The sequence below is a fragment of the Oikopleura dioica genome, chromosome PAR (genome assembly GCF_907165135.1).
Source record: "Oikopleura dioica chromosome PAR, OKI2018_I68_1.0, whole genome shotgun sequence".
In the NCBI taxonomy this organism is placed as follows: Eukaryota; Metazoa; Chordata; class Appendicularia; order Copelata; family Oikopleuridae; genus Oikopleura; species Oikopleura dioica.
Genome location: NC_137293.1, coordinates 9,632,731 through 9,653,462, shown reverse-complemented (window position 1 = coordinate 9,653,462; position 20,732 = coordinate 9,632,731). Strand labels below are relative to the sequence as shown.

At 39.6% G+C, this 20,732-nt stretch overlaps 8 protein-coding genes across 8 annotated transcripts; 5 read left to right on the top strand and 3 right to left on the bottom strand.

Annotated features, from left to right (window-relative positions):
* Positions 1 to 259: 259 nt before the first annotated feature.
* LOC145704064 (uncharacterized) lies at positions 260 to 885 on the bottom strand. Its single transcript, XM_081781496.1, has 2 exons — positions 458 to 885; positions 260 to 418 (listed from the first exon to the last, which is right to left on the bottom strand). Exons 1-2 carry the CDS (start codon positions 716 to 718, stop codon positions 287 to 289), a joined length of 393 nt encoding a protein of 130 aa, XP_081637622.1. The 5' UTR covers positions 719 to 885; the 3' UTR covers positions 260 to 286.
* An 806-nt stretch (positions 886 to 1,691) lies between these two features.
* On the top strand, positions 1,692 to 3,266 carry LOC145703407 (phospholipid scramblase 2-like). The gene is made up of 6 exons (XM_081780766.1): positions 1,692 to 1,881; positions 2,159 to 2,315; positions 2,354 to 2,697; positions 2,738 to 2,922; positions 2,965 to 3,031; positions 3,069 to 3,266. The coding sequence occupies exons 1-6, from the start codon at positions 1,848 to 1,850 to the stop codon at positions 3,203 to 3,205; spliced, it is 924 nt and encodes a 307-aa protein (XP_081636892.1). The 5' UTR covers positions 1,692 to 1,847; the 3' UTR covers positions 3,206 to 3,266.
* A 181-nt stretch (positions 3,267 to 3,447) lies between these two features.
* On the top strand, positions 3,448 to 4,731 carry LOC145703787 (uncharacterized). The gene is made up of 5 exons (XM_081781176.1): positions 3,448 to 3,727; positions 3,809 to 4,179; positions 4,224 to 4,408; positions 4,458 to 4,524; positions 4,569 to 4,731. The coding sequence occupies exons 1-5, from the start codon at positions 3,555 to 3,557 to the stop codon at positions 4,700 to 4,702; spliced, it is 930 nt and encodes a 309-aa protein (XP_081637302.1). The 5' UTR covers positions 3,448 to 3,554; the 3' UTR covers positions 4,703 to 4,731.
* A 135-nt stretch (positions 4,732 to 4,866) lies between these two features.
* On the top strand, positions 4,867 to 5,975 carry LOC145702957 (type II iodothyronine deiodinase-like). The gene is made up of 4 exons (XM_081780258.1): positions 4,867 to 5,039; positions 5,081 to 5,234; positions 5,300 to 5,526; positions 5,572 to 5,975. Exons 1-4 carry the CDS (start codon positions 4,926 to 4,928, stop codon positions 5,806 to 5,808), a joined length of 732 nt encoding a protein of 243 aa, XP_081636384.1. The 5' UTR covers positions 4,867 to 4,925; the 3' UTR covers positions 5,809 to 5,975.
* A 757-nt stretch (positions 5,976 to 6,732) lies between these two features.
* LOC145703608 (uncharacterized) lies at positions 6,733 to 8,049 on the bottom strand. Its single transcript, XM_081780990.1, has 7 exons — positions 7,826 to 8,049; positions 7,621 to 7,785; positions 7,509 to 7,574; positions 7,252 to 7,461; positions 7,148 to 7,206; positions 6,984 to 7,098; positions 6,733 to 6,922 (listed from the first exon to the last, which is right to left on the bottom strand). The coding sequence occupies exons 1-7, from the start codon at positions 8,007 to 8,009 to the stop codon at positions 6,774 to 6,776; spliced, it is 948 nt and encodes a 315-aa protein (XP_081637116.1). The 5' UTR covers positions 8,010 to 8,049; the 3' UTR covers positions 6,733 to 6,773.
* Positions 8,050 to 13,342: 5,293 nt separating this feature from the next.
* On the top strand, positions 13,343 to 15,674 carry LOC145702711 (uncharacterized). Its single transcript, XM_081779971.1, has 6 exons — positions 13,343 to 13,512; positions 13,832 to 14,017; positions 14,317 to 14,447; positions 14,596 to 14,800; positions 14,843 to 14,977; positions 15,207 to 15,674. The coding sequence occupies exons 1-6, from the start codon at positions 13,462 to 13,464 to the stop codon at positions 15,438 to 15,440; spliced, it is 942 nt and encodes a 313-aa protein (XP_081636097.1). The 5' UTR covers positions 13,343 to 13,461; the 3' UTR covers positions 15,441 to 15,674.
* A 716-nt stretch (positions 15,675 to 16,390) lies between these two features.
* On the top strand, positions 16,391 to 18,378 carry LOC145703117 (uncharacterized). Its single transcript, XM_081780429.1, has 5 exons — positions 16,391 to 16,525; positions 16,774 to 17,370; positions 17,441 to 17,999; positions 18,037 to 18,227; positions 18,273 to 18,378. The coding sequence occupies exons 2-3, from the start codon at positions 17,176 to 17,178 to the stop codon at positions 17,780 to 17,782; spliced, it is 537 nt and encodes a 178-aa protein (XP_081636555.1). The 5' UTR covers positions 16,391 to 16,525; positions 16,774 to 17,175; the 3' UTR covers positions 17,783 to 17,999; positions 18,037 to 18,227; positions 18,273 to 18,378.
* Positions 18,365 to 19,736, bottom strand: LOC145703115 (gap junction beta-6 protein-like). Its single transcript, XM_081780427.1, has 5 exons — positions 19,348 to 19,736; positions 19,131 to 19,303; positions 18,841 to 19,090; positions 18,692 to 18,797; positions 18,365 to 18,648 (listed from the first exon to the last, which is right to left on the bottom strand). Exons 1-5 carry the CDS (start codon positions 19,698 to 19,700, stop codon positions 18,418 to 18,420), a joined length of 1,113 nt encoding a protein of 370 aa, XP_081636553.1. The 5' UTR covers positions 19,701 to 19,736; the 3' UTR covers positions 18,365 to 18,417.
* Between the last annotated feature and the right edge of the window lie 996 nt (positions 19,737 to 20,732).

Genomic DNA, 20,732 nt, shown 5'->3' with positions numbered 1-20,732 from the left:
CAACTTTTTTTCTCGACCTATATTTTTTATTTGCCCGAAAGAAGTCGACCTCAAGATATTCTCTTTTTGGCTATTTGCTATTCAATAAAACCTCAGAGTTCGACGAGTGCTCCTTCCTTGCCAAAAGCAACACTCAAGGTCGATGAATACATTTTTAAAAATCTACCGTGGCTAATTTGAAACTGAAGCCTTTGCAAGCTGATTTTAATACGACAAGGCACAGAGGGGAAGACTGAATAATTGATTCTTTCCGTTATACGTTTTTTCTTATTTATTTAAAAAAGGCTCATTTTGAGGCGGACAGAAACTTCATCACGTGGATGTTCCACTTTTCCCATTCTTGGTCGACATCGTCGTGTTCGTGGGTCAGCATCTTCATGATTTTTACTCCGCTTTCGTCTTCGTAATCAACGAATTTCTGAATCAACTGTATCTATCCTAACTGTCAATTCTGTACCTTGTCATAATGATAGAAAATAAATCCCTGTTGATCAATCGGAATCGGATGGCTCTTCGGATTTCTACAGTGATACTCGTCAGTAGTCCTTGTTGCTCTGGAATAAAACTGCGCTTTGATGCTCTTCTTATTCTTAGAAACGACTCTTCCATAAAGCGGCCTGTCAAACATCATCCCAAAAGAATCATCAACCTCCAAACTCGCCATCTTTATGAAAGTATTTTCGTCCTTATGAAGCTCTTCAGCACCATCAACTTCCATGTCCGACTCTTCTGAGTCTTCAGAGGAGCCAGAATTCGTTTCGTTGACAAGCTCGTCCCATCCGGTCTCAAGTTTTTCTTCCGAAAGAGCGTCCAACCAAGCGTTAATTTTTTCACGCTCTGGCTTGGTTGAACATTCTTTGAACTTTTCACAGGTCAAAAAAATGATTTGATTTTTACAATTTCTTACAAGAAAATGATATTTTAACCTGTCCCTGAAAATCGACCAAAGGTTTGGTAAATGCTTCGACCATCGCTTGCCTGAAACTCTTCAGATTTGAGGCGGTTCCGAGCTCTTTTCTGTTGGCTTCAAATGGCTTCAGATTTCGATCATGAATCCACAAGAGCTCATGTGTTCCATAGAAGAAAACTGGCCAGCTGCAAATAATGGTGAGGATAAGATTCGCTATCAGACCCTTACTATATCGAATTGGTTGGTTGATCAGATTGAGCCCCATTTTTGTAGGCTGAAAGTCGGAGGCAGTCGATTCTAGCTGGCCAGAATGGAAAATCTTTGACTTTCGCGAAAACCAAATCTCTAAAATCAAGGTTAGATATTTTGGATTTTCATTTTATAAGATGCAAATAAGAAATATCTAACCCGTGCCCAAATTGAAAACGGCTTTCCTCGATCATTTTTGAAGTTTCTCTTGAATTACTTTAAACTGCGAAATAGAACTTAGTGAGCTTGGAATGTATAAAGGTTTGCCCCGGGGTTACTGGAGTCATTCATGCATTGGCAACACGCAAATATAATTCTAGTGCTGTTTGAGTACTAAAACCAACGGAATTCTACTCAGTTGTCCTCTTCTCAATTTCGAACAGAACATTCTTATTGAGGGTCCGATGATTTTGATAAATTTCAGATTTTTTTCTGAAATTCAATTCATGACAAGAGCCCTCAATTATGATCGATTAGGATCACCATTTTCGAGTTTACATTTCGGTTCAAAATTAGCATCCTCCCTGCGATAAAGAGCCGAGATAAAGAAAGAGTGCACGCAAGCGTAAAGTGCCAGACTCAAATTGCAAAACCTTCAAAAGTTAAAAAAATAGAACTTGCAAAACAGAAAAAACGACGTTTTTTCTCTAGAGCTCAAAACCGAAAGTTTGATTACGATTTCGTGGAAATGGAGTCGATCGAGATGGGAAAGGGAAACCAAGGTAATTAATTGGTAATTATTGAATGTTTAAATCTGAAACAATATATTTTTGGGATTAAAAACTGATTGGGATTTATAATTCATTCTATTTCTAAATGCGGGGTGCATGATTCCCAAATCGATATTGCAAACTCAAGAAAGTAGAGAAAGTAAACTGTCAGTCTACGTGCCATGAATTCTGTTCACCCTATTCAAAATGGTAAAAACCTTCAATTTTCAATGCACAAAATTTCAATTCATAAAAATTCTGACTCCCTAAGAATGAATAATTTGTTCAGAGCCGATAACAATCCAGCCAAACAGCCAAAGGTTCAAGGCACAGATTTCTGATGCCGAGGCAGAGAATTATGGAAAAGTGGAATATCTTGACGGAGTCAGAAGAGTAGTAATTCAACAAAGGCTTTCTTTGATTGAAGCCTTCACTGATTTTGACCGGTAAGAGAAGCTGTACGAAAAGTTGAAAAACGGATTAGCCGCAATAAATATGACATGTGGGACGCAGACACAGGCGAAACCCTCTTCTTCGGGCATGAAAACGAGATCGGCAGTCGTTGTCAAGGCTATTGTATTCGTGGCTGCTTTGCCGGCCACCGAGAGGCTGAAATCCCTCTCCAAATGGCCGTCAACGATGTAAATGAAGCATACGGCGGCAAGGGAATGTATCATCTTTCCAAAGCGAGAGCTGTTGGCCTTCAGCCGTGTGAATGCGAATGTGTGGCTAGCTGCCATCGTTGCTTTCATGGCTGTGGCGGACTTTGCCCAAGAGACGCTTGCTGTGGCACTTGTTGGATGGAAAAGGGACTTGCTCATCTTTCAAGTACGAATATTGACCGTACTCCTCGTTGATTTCCGTTTAGCATATTTCAAGGGAAACGAAACACACAAGATTCAACAACGCGATGGCGGTTGTGGCAAAGCGAGCTTTTTCATCACTGATGAAGTTTCCAAGCGAGTCGTTTTTGAAATCGTCAAAGAAGAATTCTGCACGTCAGCAATCTGCTGCAATGATGTTCCTTACCCTATTTTCGACGCCAGCGGATCAGTATGCAATAATTTGGTTCTTTAATAATAAAGTTCTTTTTAGCAAGTAGGAAGCATCACAAAATACTGGGCTGGAGGCAAAACTGGTTGCTCTGCTTGCTGGCAAGAAGGTATATCATTTACCGCTGCATCTCTTGAATTTTCTAGCGAACAATGCATCGACCCACGTGATTTCTTTCCCACCAACTGCGTCTCATACGGAAAAATTGGCAATCATCGGACAAGCCATTCTCATCGACTACACTTACTACCAGCGAAAAGACGACAACAACGGTGGCCAATAGATGCTTCCTCTGACTGTATAAAACAACTCTCAATCAATAAAAATCCAATAAATTTTCTGCAATTATGAATACAAAAGTCAGAGAGTCTGAAATTCAGACTTTGAATTGTCAAAATAAACTTTCAATTTTTTGCTTTGTCCGATTTCTACGCCAATTGACAGCGATTATTGCTAATTACAAACCCACGGAGCTCGACTCCTAGAGTTCAACCATTGTTGATTTTTTATTCATCACTCGTCTGAATGAGCAGATCCCCTTTCAGCTTTAAACTTTGCGAGCGAAAGAGGAAATAACTAGAGTGAATCCTTGCTCGTAAAAATAACAACGAGACGAGTAAGAGGCAACACAAATGCCTTCATCAGAGATGGTGATTACGATCCAGCCAAATAGCCAAAAATTCAAGGCGCAAGCTTCTGATGCCGAGGGGACGAATAATGGAAATGCAGAACACTTGGATGGGGTAAGAAGAGTTGTTATTCAACAGAGACTTTCGCTGATTGAAGCTTTCACTGATTTTGACAGGTAAGTTTTGGTTTTTAGCTTTTAATTGATCTATCAAGATTATCATATAAATATGAAAATCTTCATAAAAACGCTCCTTAGACGAAATAAGTATGACATGTGGGACGCGGACACGGGTGAAACCCTCTTCTTCGGCCAAGAAAACGAGATCGGAGACGGTTGCCAAGGCTACTGTGTCCGTAACTGCTTCGCTGGCCACCGCGAAGCTGAAATCCCACTTCAAATGTCCAATGTAGCGACTCATGCGGCATATCCTGATCAGACAATCAACACCGAGTATGGCGGGAAGGGGAAGTATCATCTTTCGAAAGCACGAGCTGTTGGACTAACACCTTGTCAATGTGGGTGCTGCGCTCCTTGCATGACAGCTTGCTTCGGTTGCTGCGGTCTTTGTTCGAGAGAAGCGTGTTGTGGACTTTGCTGGATGGAAAAAGGACTTGCTCATTTGTCAAGTGAGCAGCAAAACATTCTTCCTCTTTGTTGATTTCATTTTTAGCGTATTTCAAGGGGAGTGAAACGCACAAGATTCAACAACGCGACGGCGGTTGCGGCAAAGCCAGCTTTTTCATCACAGATGAAGTTTCCAAACGAGTCGTTTTCGAAATCGTCAAAGAAGAATTTTGCACGTCGGCGATTTGCTGCAATGATGTTCCCTATCCAATTTTTGACGCCAACGGACAGGTACAAAGTCATAAGAAATTTTACAAAGAAAATTCTTTTTTTTTTTCAGGAAGTAGGAAGCATTACAAAGTATTGGGCTGGAGGAAAGACTGGCTGCTCTGCTTGCTGGCAAGAAGGTAGTGTTTTTTTCGTTTTACTTTCTTCTATGATTTGAATTAAGCAAACAATGCATCTACCCACGTGATCGCCTTCCCAGCAACTGCTTCTAATACAGAAAAATTGGCGATCATCGGACAAGCAATTCTTATCGATTACACTTACTATCAGCGAAAAGATGACAATAATAACAACTAAAAGTAAACTTTTACTCTGTAAAAATGATTTCTCAATAAAAGAAAATTACTGAAAATTTTATGTTTCAGCCAAAAATGAACTAAGGGAACCCCCATTTTGCAACCATGAATATATAATGAGAGCAACGAGAAAAGTAAATATTCAAACAAAAAGATCGCCTCAGTAGATCTTTCGAGAACGTTTTTCTCTCTTTATTATTGTGGCCAAATGATTTGAACTTGAGATGGATGCAATAAAAAGAGAAGTGAAGGCTTTTGCTGGGGCACTTTTCAGCTCGGTTATCATTCTCGTCCTCGATTACTTGCCCAAGTTTATCAAACGAAAACATCTTGAAGGAGTAAGTAGTCAAAAAAATCTGATCATTTTTCATTTCAAAAGGAGTATCATGGAGAAGCGCTAGAAAAACGTCTCGAAACGAAAATTTTTGGAGGATGGAAAATGTTCAAAACGATGTATGAAATCAACAAGCTTGAGCCACTTCTGAAAACTGGACAAAAGCTTCCACAAAACTTGGAGATCATCGATCCTTATGGTCAAACTAAGGAATGGGTTCAAAAAACAAAACGATTTTCTCAAAAATGAAGGCAAGTTTTCGAGCCGCAAAAAAGCCAATACGATCTTTTCTCGATGAAAACGACGGGCTTACTGTCCTCAACTTCGGCTCCTGTACCTGACCTCCGTTCATGGCTTCCCTGAAGAAATTCAAGGAAGCGACGAAAAAGTTCTCTCACGTGAACTTTTTGGTGGTCTACATCGCCGAGGCGCATCCAACAGATGGTTGGATAATCCCCCTCGAGGATCAGCCTGAAATTTCATCGCACCAGGTTGACAGCTCACTTTTCAATTAGATCTTAGACGGAAATTAATAGAACGCGACTGAACGACTTGTTGCATCGAATCAACTTCGAGAGAGGATGGCGGCTCAAGCTGGTCTTCACGCGAAAATTTTATGCGACAAAATGGATAATCGACTGTCCCTTCTATTCGCGGCCCACCCGGAGCGACTTGTCGTGCTCAAAGGCGATCAAGTCGTCTTTATTGGCGGAAAAGGACCGTTTGATTATTCAATCAACGATTTGGAAGATTTTCTGCAAAAACAAAAATAAGAATAAATCAGAGTTTGATCGACCGTAGCTGCCAATTCTTCTCTTGAACTTGTTGAGCGAATGACGTGAGAAAATTAAACCCGTTTGGAGGGACTTTTCTACACTGACAAATTTCATCAAGCTCGAGGTTGTTTTTGGTGGCTATGGTTGTTGAAAGTTCAGATTTTCAATCAGTTTATTTGTATTTTTGGCAATTTGGCAGGATCAGTTTTTAAAACGATGGCGATTCGGCAGTCCTCGTTTATTTCGTTACTGAGAGCGCTGCATCTGAAAAGATGTTTTAAATTCCATCGTTTTCGTTTAAATAATTACCTGTTTCTTCCGTTTGGCGCTGACTTCAAATCGCATCTGGAAATTCGGCTTCGGATACTCAGAATCAGGGATCCGATCAAGGCGCTTTGCAGTTTGAATTCGTCCCTTGCCCCGTCTGTTCTTCATCTTTCGCTGAAACAAATTCACTCAGTTGAAAGAAAAGCACTGAAAGACTTACCTTAGCGACCATCTTGTCGACCTGCCTAGCCTCCATTTTGTCTCTTTAGTTTTACTATTTCACAGTATTAATTGAAAGGGACTCGGACACGCCGCTTATATTTCCTCATCCTCGGAGTTGTTAATCCCTTCGGTTGCCTTCCCATTTTTGACCCTTCCGCGGCAGAGTTTCGTCTGTTCCCAGACCAATTTTCGCTTTTTGAAGGAATAAAAAGGTTAAGTAAGCAATTTATCCGCCGATTTCTGCCAACCAAAGTCAATTTTTATTCGAGTCTTGTGGATATTTCCCACTTCTAGCAAAAAAGCTGAGTGGGAGAAAACAAAAATTATTATATAAATGGCATAGGACATCAATATCTTATTATTTCAAACATATAATATGATAACTGAATTACCTTCGACTAAAAACTCTGTTCAAAAAACTGCAAAATGAGCTATGGTTACTGATATTTTATTCTAGAGCTTTATCAGTTTATTCAAAGAAGTGCCAGTAAAAGAAGAACTAAAGAGCTAAGAAAAGCAGTTTCTGCGGCGCTGTATTTGAAATCGTTGCAGAGATCGTTTTCGCACTCGAAAAATTCCTCAAATTTCTTCTCAGTCTCGTCGGTATCTGGGGCATCGGCGGCTAAAAAGCGCTTTTAGCTGAGTTTTCATTCTGACACCAAGAATAACATTGGATTACGCACGTGAGCAAGTTCGTTCGACTTGTGTTTGGAATCCGGAACCAGATTGAAAGCCTTGGGTCATTCTTGCGATGCAGCCATTGTCGCATACTTCTTGTTGGGTTGAGTCAGACGGGGTCTAAAGTTGAAAATGGAAAATTCAACAGTTGAAAGTTTTGTTTTCTTACCCAGCAATCACCAGTAGAATCTGAGCCAGTTTGCGAGCAACTGTAGCAGTTCAAAACAGCTATAAATAGATTTTAGTTTGAAAATTGCGAAGAATGATTTTTACGCGGAGTTGTTGTTGTTGTTTTTTGAGTAGTTGTTTCATCATCTTCTACAGAGCGAGCATGGCGTCTTCCTGGAGTTGATGAGGTAGTCGATGGTGTAGTTGTTCGGGATGTTGTTGGAGGCGTTGTTGTAGTCGTTGTTGTTGTTGTCGTGGTGGTTGTAGTGGTGGTGGTAGTGGTCGTTGTGGTGGTTGTAGTTTTATCATTTATATCTTTTGATAAATTGCTTGGAAATTAATTATTTACACAGTTATCTTACCAGCAGTGATGAAATCGCTTGCACTGTCACCATTGCAGTTAGAATTATCCAAACAAACAACGTTCACTTTAATTATTTTCGAAAAAATGTCAAGAAATGCGAAAAAACTGACCATCAGTGTTGTTTTGATGATATTGACCATTGATCATTCCAGGGTTCTTTTTGTCTTTTTTCCCTCTTGTGATTTCTATTTCGACGATTTCGCCGTTTTTGACTGTTCTCTTGAAGCTGGAGAAACAGACGTGGGTGATGTTTGTATGGGCCAGGTTCTCATTGCCTTAATTTTCTTTTTGGTAAATTATTTTCAAAAATTTCACCTTCAAGACAAGATTTCTCTCCAGTCTCCGTCCCATTCGCGAACATTTTATAAGAACAATCATAACAAGCTCTCTGAGGAATCACAGTTGTAGTCGTTTCGGCTGAAGTCGTTGTGCTCGTTGTCGTTTCTTCCGCCGAAATAAGCGAAACAGCAAAAAGTAAAATCGAAGATAATAGCTTCATTTTTTGAGTTTGACGGAATGACTGGTCCGAGTCGATTGGAGCTGGTGATTTCTTTCAAATAAGTGTGAAACGTAACGTTTTTTTCTTTTCCAGAAAGACAAATACGAGTCATCTTCAAATGCAAAAATGGTGAATATACGGCGAATTAATATTTCTATCGACATACGAGGTCAATGTTTAGGATACCAATTTATAATTGCTTGGTTATAAAAAGTATATTTCAACTTCGAAAAAGCTCGAATAGGAACAGAAAATTGGTCTAAAAAATCGGACTCTTCTCGAAGAACACGATTATCTACACAAGATTGTCTCGTCAGGCGATCACGTGGCAACGTGTTCTACGAGAGCACCGAGCACTTGACATAATCTCTAGATCTTTTCACACCTTCACGGCTCCAGCTATTATTTATGGCTCCAAAAATACATCATTGAAAATTTAAAATAAAAAAAAATAAGGAGACTTATAGACTATAAGTTATAGTTCAAACTTAACTGTATCCATTTATTGTTTGTTTACTAACAAGGTAGAGGGAGAGATAAATATTTGGCGTGAAATGACGGTCCTATTATGTTGATAATAGGATTCGAGGATTTCCGCCTCCGATCTAACTGCGGTTAGACCGGAGATTGCGCGCTGGCAACCGGCTGGTTCTTCTTTTTTCGTGATCACGTGAATAAGCAAGTGATCTAAAAAATTCTAGTTCTTGGTGATTAATCTTGTCAAAAAAATTGTCGAAAAGTGCTCGGGAGCATCAAAACAAACTTGAAACCGAAGCCGGGGAAATTCTTGCTCGGTGAAGTTCGTGACGTCAATTTGTAATCTGACGTCATGGCCAGATTCTCAACCCTTTTTTGAAGGTACGTGACGTAATGCTTTTTCTGACAGGAGAAATGCAATTCTTCAAATACCTCTCTTTCCTCTCGATTTCTAAAAAGAAGGAGCATGAGTGTTCTTTTTGTCCAATTATCGGTTGACGGTTCATTATTATGGGGATAAAAATTATTTCAGAGAAGGTCGAGGACGCGAGGAGCGTCTATTCTAAAAATCAAAATTGTTTTGGAACCGAGATACAAAGCAAGAATTTTGTTAAGTTCATGATTACTGACTCACTCAACATATTTTTGTGGTAAGTTCTTGATGAGATAAGATGTAATCTAAACATTCAAGGAGTAATTTGAGAGGCACAGTAGTACTTACCAATAACGAGGTCTTCCGAAAAAGCTGCTGTGACGTCAATTGGCGAATGAGGTTTTTTGAGCTTGAATGATATGAAAAAATATTTAGGAATTTCCACAAATACACGAGATTCCAATTTCACCTTGCTAACTGCACACTCATCCTGTACTTGTTGTTTTCGAAGGAATCGCTTTCGACCGTGGCACACCCACGGAGGAAAATTGGACTCATCATCTCAAGCTGGTCAATTTGAAATTGAAAACGTGACATAGTCAATTTCAATGGATGAACTTTAAATATACAGTCATTACATCTTTGTTGTTGAGTTCAGACGTCAATTTGTTCAACATGTTTTATTTTGATATAGAGCCATTTTTACATGATTATTATTCACTTCCGATTCAATTTAAAAAACAAAAGAAACGTAAAAATTCACCGTTAAATTTGAAAAATTTCTTGAGTAAAAAATCTCAAAATTCAAAATTCTGACTACGTCAATCCTCGAAGCTAGAATACAAAGAAGAAAGCACTTAGAACCAAAGAGCTAAAAATATTTACACGTTCTAGTGCTCGCCCAGCAGAGTGTGATCCGTCAGATAGCGGCGGCTTTTCGTGAGGACTTCTTCTTGAACATTTGCAAGTCCTGTTGTTTCTCAAGAAGAAACAAAATTTTTCGCCGAAAATAGAACTCTCTCAGAAAAACTCTCTTCAAGAATTCTTACGTCAAAAATGTTCAACTGTCAGACTTCTGATTTTCGCTCCAATTTCTAAACAATCAAATTTGTAATCGATAAATCATCAACGATGCTCTAAAAGGGCTCGAAATACAAGAAATTCATTATGCTTCACACTTTAAACCCCCTAGAGTCGTGATTTTCGGCAGCAAGATTGATCAAAATTTAATTAAAACGATGAGTAGCCTATTTGAATTTATGGAGGAACGAAAGGGTACTGTAATTTCGAAATGATCCATTCCTAATCTAGGTGACTGGAACGCTCAGTGGGTCCTCAAAACCGCTAAAGCTCGGTTATCTCGAACGGTTGGTGTCAAAGCCAAAGCACTTGGGACAGAAAGGTGTGGAGGCTCTAAAGATAATGCTCAAAAACACTCATTCTCTAAAAAAGGAGGTTCCTAATAGATATTTCGTTATATCACGTGGTTGCTTGGGACATTCATGCAAGATTCCTAGCGCAGCAGAAATTCTATCTTTCAGAATTCATGTTTCTGTCCTCGTCGAAATCAAAATCCAAAATCAATGTCATGCCGGTCAAAGAAACATCTCCGTTGTTTTGGGACTTGAAGACATAAACTCAGCATTGATAAAGCCGGGGGAGATAACTTCGATAACGCACCAGAGCGAGCTTTAATGACGGAGTTGTTGGTGTTTTCAAAATAACGACTGACAAGTGCAAGGTTCGCGCCAAAATCGAACATGAAGAAATTGAACGAGACATCTTTTTATCATGTGACATTTATGAAATTATAAGACGAACCGCAGGAATGGACTGTCTCTGCGGTATCTTGCGAAGGGCCCTCTCCAAGATTGCGAAGAGTGAATCGACATTGGGAGCCCAGGATTGACGATAGAGCGCTTTTGGGTATTCGAGTTTTTAAGAATCTGAGAAAGTTGAAAAAAGAACACCTCCCCAGAAACCCAGATTTATTGAACACGTGGAATCAAATGAGTAGAAAAGTTTTCACGTGAGGTTTTAACGTGTTTCTGATCGTGATTTCGAATCGCGAATCGATCAGCTGCGATTTTCAAGTGGACACAGGGTGGTTCCATCAGGTGAAGCCGGATCACTCTTTGTTCATTTATGCTTCTTTTAGACAAAAACTTATCAGAAGCACAAATTACCGTAATCATAATTCTAGCTCCTTTTTCTTCTAAGGAACAAATTGTCATATTGAACATGGATTTTGAAACGACGAGTTATGTAATACCATCCTTAGAGATCAAGAAGCCTCATTAGCCCAGCTATAAAAAGCTATGTTATCATGGGCCAAGGATATCCCGGATTTCCCCAGCGGAAAGAATGTTTTGGACCATCTCCCAAATTTGAACAAGATATAAACCGAGTTTGTTAACACCAACAAATTCATGGAAGGTGCATCGAAAATATGTTTGTCGTGTAACTTAACCAATGTGTCGCGAAATTGGATTATGGCCATCAAATTATCAAATATCAAAGACGAAAGACGAAAGCGCTATTTTCGGAAATAGTAATTTTTCCAATGCTCGCGCTTTTTTGTTTGTGTACAGTTGAGCTCATAGAAATCACCGGCAATAAGATTATTTTTGAATTTCATCAACTGTAAACTTTTTAAAGAGCTTGTTTTTGAAATAATTTTTGAACTCTAATAGAACTTGATCGAGCTTTAATCCTGACTTTTGCAATAAATAAGAATCAGTAATGACCAAAAGAGGGATTTTATAAGGCTGTCGACATGGAAGAACATAAAACAAATGACTATCTTAATCGCTTTCGAAGATCTAAAAACGCCTATTCTGGTTCAAAAAAGACACTATAATCCACTTTTGATCTTATAAAAGAAGTGTGCGATCCTTGTCGTTTCATCCTCCTTCCCCGTCGACGTGTCCATAAAAATTTTCAAAATCAGTCGAAGCCGTAAATTTCATAGCATCAATAAATGGTATTTTAGCATTTTTAATACCTCCTGATGAGAAAATTGGGGGTTCAAGAGCTTCTTCTCGCCGGACATTGTTAAAGACTTTGTTCTTCGACTAATTGAGTTTTATGCCTTCTAGTTGGATATATACCAGCTGCCGGCCAGTTCTTGGGAGAGATTATGTTTTTCATAATTATCGCTTGTTTATGAACAAATAGATAGATTGCCAATCTAAGATTGGTCGCTGGTGATCTGGGAAGTCTTCTAGCCAGTTTCTAGTTGACTTTCCATTTTAAACCCTTTCCTATGTTCGCCTATCTGCAGTATAAAAATCCGGACAGGGAGTTAGTTAGTAGATTTGGGTCTGTGTTATCATCATGTCCTGTGGTTACTTTATCTTCAGAATCCTGAACCTGACTTGATTGAACTTCGAAGAGCGGATACTCAAGACGCCAACTTTGACTATCATAAATCGGGAATCATAAATTTAGACCGTAGATCGTGTCAGACTCAGAAAAAAATTTGAGCTCAAGCCAAACTCACAAGTAATTACATTTTAATGTTATTTACAAGATTCTTTCTTGAGTTCAATACTATATTTTATCATCACTTGCATATTTTGCTAAGAGCCTTCTTTAGAAAAAGGACTCGAAAGTTGAAATAAGAGCCGATATCTAGATAGATTTTAAGTCTTCTAAATTTTATAAGTCAGATAATCCACTCTTGTCCGGGTTTAATTCAAACTGCTTATCGACTTGTAAACACTTATGATATCAACCTCAAAAAGAAATAAATTGGATGATGGATTCCACTCGTAAAAATGAATGTGTGTATGGGTGTGTCTTTATCCCTACCGTAAAGTCAGAAGAATTCCGCTGATAACGGGTTTATCGCTTAGAGAGCATCTTTTTGGTAAAGATCGTGCGAGTTTATGTAGAAATCGTGAATCCATGCTGCAAAGACCATGCCAGGTGTTTATATACAGACTTATCAAAATGAGACTGCATGTCTCCATAATAAGCACTTCAACCTTCTTGCTTGAAATCGAGCATTTAATGGCTCTGGCCGCTCAAGAGTCCACTTCCGGCCGAGAACTCGGAGAAACACTTTGATTTCTTAGACTCGTTTCTTTCTGCATGAGCTTTCAACTGGCGTATCAGTATTGGCTTATTTTGTTTAGCAGAAATAAGGGAGTAGCAAAATTAAATCTGAGAAAAAATTCTGCAATCTAGGTAAAGATAATTCTTTTCTTATAATAAGGGACGGTTCAGTCCCTTATCGTAAGGACCTTATGTGATTCTCGGCCTTCTATGATTCAACCCGAGCCCATAATTGGTACCAATCATTAGTTGATTAACCCAGTGGGCCTGGCCTTGTGTCTACGTAAAATATGAAGAGAGAAATGAAAGTGATTGTCCAGTTGGTGGCGCGCGCGCTTATTCACCGCGCGTTCAAAGTCTGTTTAGCGCCGCCCAGCCTATTTAAAAAGCAACGTGTAACCCTCATCCCATAACTTTCTCCGCTTACTCTTCCACTTTTTGATTAAACAACACTTTCTTGCTTCGTGACAAAAAGAAGAAACTTTTTCTAAAGACAGGAAGTTGCCGCAAGTAAAAAAAGGAAAGAAAAAAATAGTTAAAACGATGAAATTTACAAGTGCTGCGCTGCTAGTTTCCGTTGCTGAAGGAGCTTATGTAAGTAGCTACTGTCAGAGATAGAACCTGATTCTTGAAAAGAGATGAAGAAAAATTTGTATAGCGAGCTTTAATTAACTGTTCGGTTACAACTTGTAATTGTTGTTTGTAAAGATAAGAGCCGTATAAGTGCTTTTCTTGCTTATCATTTTTTCCGGACTGCTCAGAGTCTAAGACAAGCAAGAGACATCTGTTTCTAAAAAGACAATATGCATCACTAGCTCTTGAAACTACCAACTGTAAAATAACCCTAACCCTAACCTTACTAGAAGCAAAACCCGAGTTCCTTGTTATCACCCTTTTTAATCGTCAATTTCAGCCTGCAATCAGAGACCTCGTTGTCGTCAAACCCCCAGTAAACTCCGAAGGCACCTGTGGCGAGAAATCCCTCTGGGCTGCTTGGAAACAGACATCTGACTGTTGCAATGGCCCTGTGAAACAACGAATTTATTACGAACGAACATGCAAGAACACGGATTGCGAGTGTTACGGCGCGACAACTGCTGTAAGTGGATTTCTTTTTCTAAATTGAATTTGGTCTATTAACGTAGCGCTAGTTTAGTTCTTTATTTTTTATCAAACAAGTAATCAAAAGAACCAAACACAGCGGGAAAGAAAGACATAGAGTATCAGGAGTAAGCACGTTTCCTAGCTACTCCAAGCGCCCGAGGGCCCTCCTTGTGACGTCAATACGATGGAACTAGAGAGGAAGAAGTTAATTCAGACTACTTTAATTCCACCCAATTACCGACAATCCAATTTCAAGTTCATCAAAGAACAATTTGCTGAATTTCCACTTTCTAGTACGTTCCTTGCTCCACATCCTGCTACACGACACCCACACCAGCTCCAACGCAGCCAACAACTTTCTGCTACTGGACAGGATGGTCCGAGTGGGAATCTGCCGAACAGAGCTGTCAACAAACTGCACTCAGGTAAACTTTACCACAAAACTGCCCTCTAGGTTATCTTAAGGGTATACAAGGTTTTATGTCAAGGATACCGTGAGAGGTTGGGGTTGACACTAACCCTGAGAGCGAAAGAATGAGAAAGGTGTAACATTAGCTCATTTTTTGTATTTAGATCATGCCAGACAAATTCGTACGATAAAAATTGCTGCGAAGGATCTCCCTACAAAAACCGACCGATTCCCGGATGCAATTTCAATGGCAAGATTTGGGGAGACTGGAGCAACTGGAGCGATTGTGTCGGAAATGTGTCTACTAGACGACGAGATTGTGTTTCATCCAATCCTGATCTTTGCCAAGGATACTTGACCACTCAAAGAGTAAGTTTGAAGAAGTAAAATTTGTCGTTATCGGTATTCTAGAGCTGCGGAACAAGCCTTCGAATCTGGGGCGACTGGTCCGCCTGGTCCTCTTGCTACGACTCCAAAAAGACGCGAACCCGATCCTGCGTTGCCAACGACGCATCAATCTGCCAGGGAACCCTTTCCGTCGTCGAGGTAATTTTCAGAAAAATGACAGCGCAATAAAATCATCCCTTTTTCATCAATCGCGCGCTCGGAAGTTGTAAGACGCGATCATAAAAATTTTTAATCCGACTGGGGAAAATTTTTTTAAAGTGTCTAATGACCGGATAAAGGAAGCTTTTTGGGGATGAAATCTTCCTTTTGTGGGATTAAATAGATACGATTTCAGAAAATCGCCAACGAAAATAAAACTGATTTTTAGCCCTGCAACTCTACACGAAACCCAACTACTCCATTTGACGCCAGTTTCTGCACTTTCATGAACCGCTGGTCACTGAGCTGGTGCCTCAACTACAACATCAAGTGCAGCTCGTGGCTGACAAACAACTACGCTCAAAAAGGTCTCGCCTGTGCCTCGCGAACCTGGGGATTCAATCAAGCTCAAATAGACCGAATGTTCTCCATCTTTGGCGTTTACTTGACCAGCAGTCCTTGAAGAAGGATTTTAAAGCCATTAATTTTCTGTTAAAATTGCCCATTTGCTCTATCGCATCCTTCCCTTTTTTTGGCAAAGCCATTTTGAATAATTCGAAATGGCTGTTTTGATAAATTTAATCAATTATTGACAAAATAATTGGTTGTGCCAAAAATACTGCTGTGTATTTTAACAATTTCTTCCTCCTACTCACTTGTCATTTTTGTCCATTCCCAAAATAAAAATGAGAAAAAAGAAAGTTGTTTTATTTACTCATTATGAAGATAGTTCAGGTACAAAAGACTCAATGGATTTTCTTTCTCAGTTTCGTGAAAATGAGTGGCTCGCTTCCACTTATTATTAACAGATCTGACCATTTTTGAAGGACGGTTGTTCCACAGCGAAGGGTCAAATAGACTCAAGTGTACGGCAAAAATTTCTGAAAAGGGATTTGTAAATTTTGATAGAAAGTGATTCTTACCGTGAAGAAGAAAGAAGAGGAAAAAAATCATAGCTTTTGAGTTTCTTTTTTTCTGATTCTTTTTTTTTATTTTTCTTTTTAGTTTGTTTGATTGTACTCGGTTTAAATACGAGGGAGATTTTGAATTATGCAAAATAATAAGAGGGATCTGCCGCTGATTGTCACTGAAAATCATGTTCGTTCTAGCGGCTGACACGTTGCCTGTGGTGACTACTGTAAATATTCAAACAAGAAAATCCCCGAAACAATTGTCATTTTGCGATATTGATAAGTTAGTCATTGTACGTAGAAAATTCGGCAATATTTTTAGAATTAAATTGGGAATTCCTAGTTGTAAGATCAGCGTGGCGCTAATAATAACTCGGTAGTACGGATTATTTCGCCTAAGGCGCTCTCGCAGCACTAGAATCTGCAATGGAAGGTCTGCACGGTAGCCAATGGCGTGGCCAAGCACGTAGGTCCTTGCTGGTGGAGCAGATGCACCAACGCTCCAGTTTCGTGCGACTAGAGCCAAATTGTATAAAAACGAAGATAAAAGAGAAATAAAAAATGAAACGAGCAAAAATTTTGATATTTCTCTTCTTTGCACAAATTCAAGCTTACGATTACAGATGGGAAATTGCCAGTAAGTCTTATTTTTACACAATAAAAAACCGAATTTCATCGAAGAGCAAGTTTAAAAAATTAAAATTTTACTCCTGATAAAAGCCAAAAAAATTATACTTCTGAATTTCTTCTGTAATTTTTGTGAACTCAGAAATCAAAAAGCTTAAAATTCGTGTGCGAATTCCTTTAGGATGTTTGGAATCTAAATATGCTGGGCTCACCCCCTATTTGACCTGTCTGAACCACTCTCAACCCTTTTTATTTAAGGATGTCAAAACGAAACGATTCGGGCGGAGAAAGAACGGGAAATGTTTTTCGTTTCTCCTTCTTTTCCAAACATCAACAATGCCCAATTTGACTGTACTTGGCGTCTACAGGCGCCGGAAGGGATGAGAGTCAAGATTAGATGGCCTGTTTTTCACCTTGATAGCTGTGGAAGCAAAAACATGCTGAATATGCCAGGAGATCAATCGTCAAGGAAAAGTTCTGAAAAATAAATGCACTTCTTTTGTCTTGATCAGTTTCTGATCGATTCAATTTTCGAACTTCGAAAAAAGAGTGATCGTTTTCGACGGAAAAGCAGAAACCGCATTTGACGAAGAAATCTTCTGCGGAAAGAATACTCCCCCGCCGTTCATTTCTACATCGAGAGATTTGCACATTCGCCTGATGCAGCCATTACAGGAGCATGGAAAGGGAGTCAAAATCATGTGCGGCTTCACGGCGACGAAGATGCCTTCATCAAATATCCGCGCCAGACCCAACTCCGGCGAGATGGCAAAAACTCCGGTTCGACATTCAAACAGACCAATTCAAAAGCCGATGCCAAATGTGGAGAATCAGAATAGAGCTCCTGCTTTTGTCGTAAGTTTTAAACATCAAAGACATTACCAGACTCTCTGAATTTTGATCATTTATTAAACTTGAAATCAAGGAGGAAAACTCAGTCGAAGTAGTTGGAGTTGAGCAAGGTCGATTTCCGGACAGCTATTATTACGACTACGAAATCCAGCTGGAACGCAAACAAAAGATCCTCAACAACCTGAAGATGAAAGAAGAAGAGCGTCGAAAATCTACTCTTTCTTACAAATTCTCAGCGATGGACAAACAAGACCAGTGGGCCCTAATCGGCGCGGCGCTCTGCCTCGTCGTTATTTTGCTGGTAGTGAGCTACATGCTATACTTGAGGCGAAAACGACTTGCGGATGACATTTCAGTGGAGAACCGACATTCGTTGGACAAACGATTGAGGTCGACTGAAAAACCAGCGCTCTAAAAATTTAAAAAAAAAAAAACATCTGAAAAATACCCTGTGAATAATAAATATGCTTCAAACATTCAAACTGCGCCTTTTTCCAAAATTCTAGAACACGCCTTGAAAAAAAATTTATTCGCACTTGTGAGTTAGTTAACAGAGCCGCTGAATGAGCTTCCTTGGCGTAGATTCCGGTCAGGATGACAGAGTCCCGACCGTATCAATTTCGAAGCAACCAGTAAGTCTTCGTTTTCAATCGTTATTCATACTTTCAGTACAATCTAAATGCCGTTCCTCCGCAAAAAATCTCCGCATCAAAGACCGATTCCTATGAACCCAAAAAACGAGAAGCCGAAACGGATCGAGTCGACTGGATAGACGAGCCACAACCACGTGACACAAGACTCTTCATTGACTTCGAAGGAAAACCGCTCAAAAAACATTGCAAGCACTTTTGTGAAACTCGGTAAGAACTCAACTGTATTAGCATCTTCTAACACAATGTTTTCAGAGCCGACAAAATGAGAACGATTCTTTCCGTCGTAATAGTCGTTGTTCTTCTCGCATTTTTTGTATTTTATCAATAAAATAAAGCAAATCATCTTCAAATTGTCATCAAAATTTATTGTGAAATCGCGGTACTAGCAGTGGCAGAATTAAATACCAATAAGAACAGGTCCTTCCGGATCGTCTCCAATCTCGTCTCGTTGGTGATCGACTCGAGTTCCTTGGAACTGGACGAATCCACCGCCCTGGACGTATTGTTGCTGAGCGAACTGTTGCTCCATCGTTGAGACTTTGTAGTCTTTGGTGATGTCGATCTTGCGGTTCTTGAACGACACAAAGCAGTTGCCCAATCCAAGGGTCCACAATTCCAGGAACCCCATCTAAATCAGCGCGTAACAGAGTATTTTTGAAGAACTTTTTTACAATGATTGTGAAGAAGGAAAAGCCAAACATGAACCAAATCGTCAAGGTCTTCGAATAAGGCCGTTCAACATAGCATTCGACGATACCATTACAAGGGCTCAAGACTCTAAAAAACAATTTGATCTGATTCGTCAAAAAAACATTCTTACCCTCCGTCATCAGCGTGGCAGAGATAGACCATCGGCATCACCATGAAAAAGTTAGGGTAGTAAAGCATGTAGTAAAAGAAGCAAAAAGAGATCTCGATCGCCGTTCGAACCATGACCACGCAAAAGTACCAGAAATACAACATCGGGTAGTACTGGTTGATAGCATGAGCATCTCCGAATCCGAAGTCAGTGTCGGTGTTGACATCTTTCTCTGCCATTTCTTCTTCTTCCATCGTTTGAAAAAGTTGCACTAAAAACTATTACAGGAGAAATTAAGATCTTTCGCTTACTAAAGTATTTATCCTCTCGCTCAAGAAGTAGTTTTTCCTCCTCTTCTCGTTTCGCCCGAGCTTGAGGTCTGTGCCTGAGCTTGTAGAATTGCACCTTGTCCTGGATTAGATCGCCTTCGACGTCCTTGAGATGTTCTTTTCGCTTTTCGAGCTTGGTCAAGTACGCTTGTCGCCTGAAATTGCGATAACTCTTTGGTAAAGATCTGTTTAAATTTACTTTGGGTGGTTTTTGTAATCATCATCCTTCTTCTGAATCGCCAATTTGACCTTGTCCACTCTCCAGTTTGAGTACATGACGAAATAGCCGATTGGAATTATCATCGCCAGAAGCTGCATTTCCCAGAGAGAAGTTGGATTCAGCGGCCAGAATTTGTTTTCACAAAGACGGGCACAGCCGGGCGTGTCAGTGTTGCATTCAAGTCCGTGTCCTCCCCAGGCCGGCTCGGCGATGGAAAGGAGGAACATGAATCGGAGAATGGTGAACATGGAGATCCAGTACTTGCCGATCTTGGACGCGCGGCCAAGGGCATCGCCGTAACTCTCGAGATAGTTCTCGACGATATTCCACATTTTCTCTTTCTCTCTGTGAAATGAAGATAGAGTCAAGTGGCGCGCTATTCATGCCCTGTTTGGTTACTATTCAAATGCCAAATTCAAAGAGAATGCAAATATTGGATGTTTGAATGAGAGTAAATCAGACATCACGAAGCTTGAAAATCATGCACGTCTCATTTATGCAATTACAGGCAATTTTTTAATAGCATAAAAGCACTTTTATTAAAATTTAATAAAATATACATTATTTATAAAGCTAGCGTCAGTTTTTGTTGTTTTCGATGTCAGGTAAATAATGATTTTAAAATTTTAAACTACAATCCCTTAACTTTCACTTTTTTCTTTTTCACTAAATCTTGATATTTAATCATTCTGAGCCGAGGACCAAAAAGAAGAATAAATCCAAGAAGCAAAGAAAGTCCACTGAATGCTTTAGGTCGTTTTCATAAATTTGTAATTTTACTGTTTCGAAATGAAAAGAAAACTGTCCCATGAAAAGATACTCAATCTTGTTTGAGCAACCAGGTGCGAATGGATAAACGACTGTTTGAAAGTCAGAGCCGTTTTTAGTCAGCTCATTTTCAACACAGAAACCATTTTCTTGAATTCGCCTGCGATACCAATCCGTATCCCTGGCAAAGCTTTTGCAAAAAGAAGTTTCATAGTTCTTGTTGATTCCTTCACTGATTTCCAAACAATTGTCCACTATTTCAGCCTGAATAACTTCGAGAAGGGAGCAGATCAAATTAACAACTTCCATGCCTAGAAACACCAAGCCCATTTTCGTTGACCAAAACTTGTTCGTCCGCGTTAGTCTTTTCTGTTTCTTGTGGAACTCGAGCCATTTTTCCAGTCCAAGTTTCGGGAGAAATGATTCCGCGAAGAATTCGACTATGGTTGCAGTGAAAACGATGATATTTGCCATCAAGGAGAACCAGAAAGCAACGGTTATTTGACTGCCGGGAATCATATTTCGTCCCATCTTTAGGAATTCCAATATTTACGAGTTAAACTTCATACTAAATTATGTCACATGAATCATGTGAC